The sequence below is a fragment of the Bidens hawaiensis genome, unplaced genomic scaffold, assembly GCF_021521415.1.
Source record: "Bidens hawaiensis isolate Kalapana, Puna unplaced genomic scaffold, B.hawaiensis_p1.1 tig00080656_1, whole genome shotgun sequence".
Classification (NCBI taxonomy): Eukaryota; Viridiplantae; Streptophyta; class Magnoliopsida; order Asterales; family Asteraceae; genus Bidens; species Bidens hawaiensis.
The window spans coordinates 23,946-27,814 of NW_027503721.1; the positions used below are offsets into that span (position 1 = coordinate 23,946).

The following is a 3,869-nucleotide window of genomic DNA, read 5'->3' on the forward strand; positions in this document are numbered from 1 at the left end:
CTTTTTGAAATGGTTAAAAAACAGTTTTTCAAAAGTCTCAAATCATAGCTTTTCAAAATGACTTTTTGAAAAAGCCTATAAGTCAATAAACATTTTTCAAACTCAATCTTAAACATACTCTAAAAGTACTTGGTACAATACTGTATCCGGTACCATTTGCTCATCTCTAAATATCCTAACGACTAACGTCATGCCTTTTTAGACACATGATAAAAATGCTAGGGTACTAATAATTTAATAATACAACATGAAGGTGTATTTAAATTTAAGGTAAATAGTTGAAGGGGGTGTTGTTGAAAGGTTCTATATTCCAGGCTACAGAGCGAAAAAGCAGTGGAATCAACAACAAACCCTGAAAAAATCTCTCTAAGTTATACATACCTGCTGAGTACACACATATCTGTACGTATCTGTGTGTTGTATGCCACCGTCCGGTCGGCAACCAACCTTCAGGTATTTCACCACTTCTCTCTCACACTTGCAACTACATTCTATTCTATTATATATATGTATATTTATATTTATTTCACTCTCAATATATTCAACTTGTGCAGCAGGAAGCCAAAGGAACTCAAGTTGCTTGATTTGATACTTCAACTATTATTAATGGAACTTCAGTTTTAACAGACTTTTGATCTTACCCGATTTAGGTATGTATCTATGTTCTTTGATTGATGTTGTTTTTAGCCAGCTATACATATATCGTCTGACATCTAATACGACACCATTTCTAATGACCATTTGGATAGAGTTCAAATGAGCATTTTGATCAAAATTATAAAGTTAGTCAGGCTATGGTCAGAACGGCTGTCTGGATATTGGTTAAACTGACTTTCTGAACAATAATTTTCAAAGTTTTTATGGTTAGAAAAGCGGCCATGAATCATATTGATAATATTCAAACGGCTGTTCTGATCAACAATTTTCAAAGTGCGACTGTTTTAGTTAAAATGATCGTCTAGTGTTTTGTAAACGGCCGTTAATTATGTTGATGAACCCTAGTAATGTGATTTGTTGTTTTATTACAGATTCACTTGAGTTAGCAATGATAACTGTAATGAATCATGTGAAGAAACCTTTTAACAACAAGGAAAGAAGCTTAGACTCGCAGTTATGGCACGCGTGTGCGGGCGGCATGGTGCAAATGCCACCATTAAACTCTAGGGTTTTGTACTTCCCACAAGGACATGCTGAACACTCAGGAAGAGGAAACAACACCGTGTTCACTAACCCCCGCAGGATCCCTCCGTACATTATGTGCGAAGTGTCCGCAGTTAAGTTCATGGCGGACCCTGACACGGATGAAGTGTATGCTAAAATATCACTCATTCCGGTCAAAACCCCTTGCTTCTTTGACTCTAATGAGGATGAAGATGACCTAGGATTTGGTTTACGGTTTGACCGAAATGAAAATAAAGAGAAGCCCACTTCATTCGCTAAGACTTTGACTCAGTCTGACGCGAATAACGGTGGGGGTTTCTCTGTTCCGCGGTACTGCGCGGAAACTATTTTTCCGCCATTGGATTACACCGCGGAGCCCCCGGTTCAGATTATTACGGTTAAGGATGTTCACGGCCAGATTTGGAAGTTTCGCCACATTTACCGCGGGACGCCGCGGCGGCATTTGTTGACAACCGGGTGGAGTAACTTTGTTAACCATAAGAAGCTCGTGGCGGGCGACTCGGTCGTGTTTTTACGGGCGGATAATGGGGATCTTTGTGTCGGGATCAGGCGAGCTAAACGAGGAATCGGTGGGGGGTTTCATGAACTCCCCACGGGTTCCTCATTGTACGGAGGGGGGCTCGCCAGGTTCCGACCTGAGAATGAGAATGTGAATGGGAAAGGGGATGCGGAGGCGGTGGTGGAAGCCGCGAATCTTGCGGCTGCGGGTCAGCCGTTTGAGGTTGTTTATTACCCGCGTGCGAGCACGCCCGAGTTTTGTGTTAAGGCGGCTACCGTGAAAGCCGCCATGAGAATCCAATGGTGTCCTGGAATGAGGTTTAAGATGGCTTTTGAAACTGAAGATTCAACAAGAATTAGTTGGTTTATGGGTACCATTGCTTTGGTTCAAGTTGATGATCAAATCAATTGGCCTAATTCTCCATGGAGGCTTCTTCAGGTATTAATTTTATATAAATTTGTTGATTCTGTTCACTACTAGACAAATAAGTATCACTTCATTACTAATTTTGACGTTGTGTTGTGTGCAAACATATAGGTAACTTGGGATGAACCCAAATTGCTACAAAATGTGAAACGAGTTAACCCGTGGTTAGTGGAGTTAGTAGCGAGTATGCCCGCGATTCATCTTACACCATTTTCGCCTCCAAGGAAGAAGCTTCGCTTCCCACAACCACCCGATTTCCCTTTGCTAACAATCCCACCGAGCATCCAGGGAGCCAGGCATAGCACACAATTTGGGTTGGACCAGCATTTGTGGTTCAACCCAACGAACCCGTTCCCACAAGGGTTCATGGGTGGTCACGGCCCAATGAGCCGGTTTCCGTTTCAAGAGCGTGATGAAAATCTTTCGTGTATGTTAACAATAGGGAACCAAAACCCTAACCCGAGTTTGAAAAGAAAAATTGACGAGAAGGATGTAAATGATAAGAAGAAACCAATATTTGTTTTGTTTGGTCAACCGATTCTGACTGAACAACAACTATGCAAGAGTGCTTCTTGTGATACGAGTAGTCCGGCCCTTGAATCATCTGAGGATGATGATTTATGGGTCGAGACTGGGCATTGTAAGGTTTTTATGGAGTCAGAGGACGTGGGTCGAACCTTTGACCTCACGACTTTGGGATCGTATGAAGAATTGTATGTAGCGCTTGCTAGCATGTTTGGTTTAGAGAAATCCAACGCCTCAGCCAATTTGATCTATCGAAACGCAGATGGAGTAATAAAACACACCGGAGATGAACCATTTAGGTACGTATTTGTTTTACAACATGTTAACAAAAATTCGTATGTTCCTTAACGTTTACGCTAAATATATCTTTTTTGTTATTGTTGCCGTTACAGTGAGTTCTTGAAGGTGGCGAGAAAGTTAACGATTCTAACGGATTTGCCTAAGGGCAAAGCAGGATGTTAGAGAATAATCAATTTCTTCTAGTTAATTTGTACAGTTGGGTGCTTATGATTTTTTTTTCTATTGTAAGACATTTTATTCTGTAAGAACTAGGTTGGTTATTTTTATGTTTTTCATTTCTTGTTTTGACAATGGCTATTAGTCTATTCAACTGTATTATACCACTTGGTGTGCTTACATTTCATGTGTCACAGTATTTTCACAAACAAATTGCATATACTTCATAGTATTGTTGAACCAATGAGAATGTACATGATCCTAAGTTCACTTATGTGTAAACATTAAATTATATATATTGTTTGTTGTGTCTCATGTTATCTTTAGTAAAGACATATATATTAGAATGTCAATCATGCATTGTGAACATCTTTCAAACAAGCGTAAACATATATGCCTTGTCTTGTTTTTGTTCAAAATGTGCTTGTGGTATATGATATCTATCATGTTTTATCACTCAACGTCTCTATGGTTGCGACAAACATAAGATTTGTCGTAAGGGCCCGCTTCTCTTGGGGGTCATGACTACCCTCAAGGAAACGAATTAAACCTGAAAGATTCTCATCACTACCCCGCCACTTCAAGACTCCTAAACCACAAACCGGTAGAATGCTAGTTCTCATAACCTATAGTTTCATTGATATTATGAGTTTCTCATTTTGAACATGTTAATTTCTATATTATAAGAAGCCTTACATAAAGCAATGTTATGAGCTTCTTAGTAGCTTGAAATCCATTGTTTTAGTCCATAAAATTAAAAATCCGTTAAATTAATAATTTT

The 3,869-nt window shown here is 39.5% G+C and overlaps 1 protein-coding gene across 1 annotated transcript; it reads left to right on the forward strand.

The window, feature by feature from the left end:
* The first annotated feature begins 1,045 nt into the window (after nt 1-1,045).
* Nucleotides 1,046-3,269, forward strand: LOC143607265 (auxin response factor 18-like). The gene is made up of 3 exons (XM_077082776.1): nt 1,046-2,119; nt 2,219-2,931; nt 3,025-3,269. Exons 1-3 carry the CDS (start codon nt 1,046-1,048, stop codon nt 3,092-3,094), a joined length of 1,857 nt encoding a protein of 618 aa, XP_076938891.1. The 3' UTR covers nt 3,095-3,269.
* The last annotated feature ends 600 nt before the right edge of the window (nt 3,270-3,869 follow it).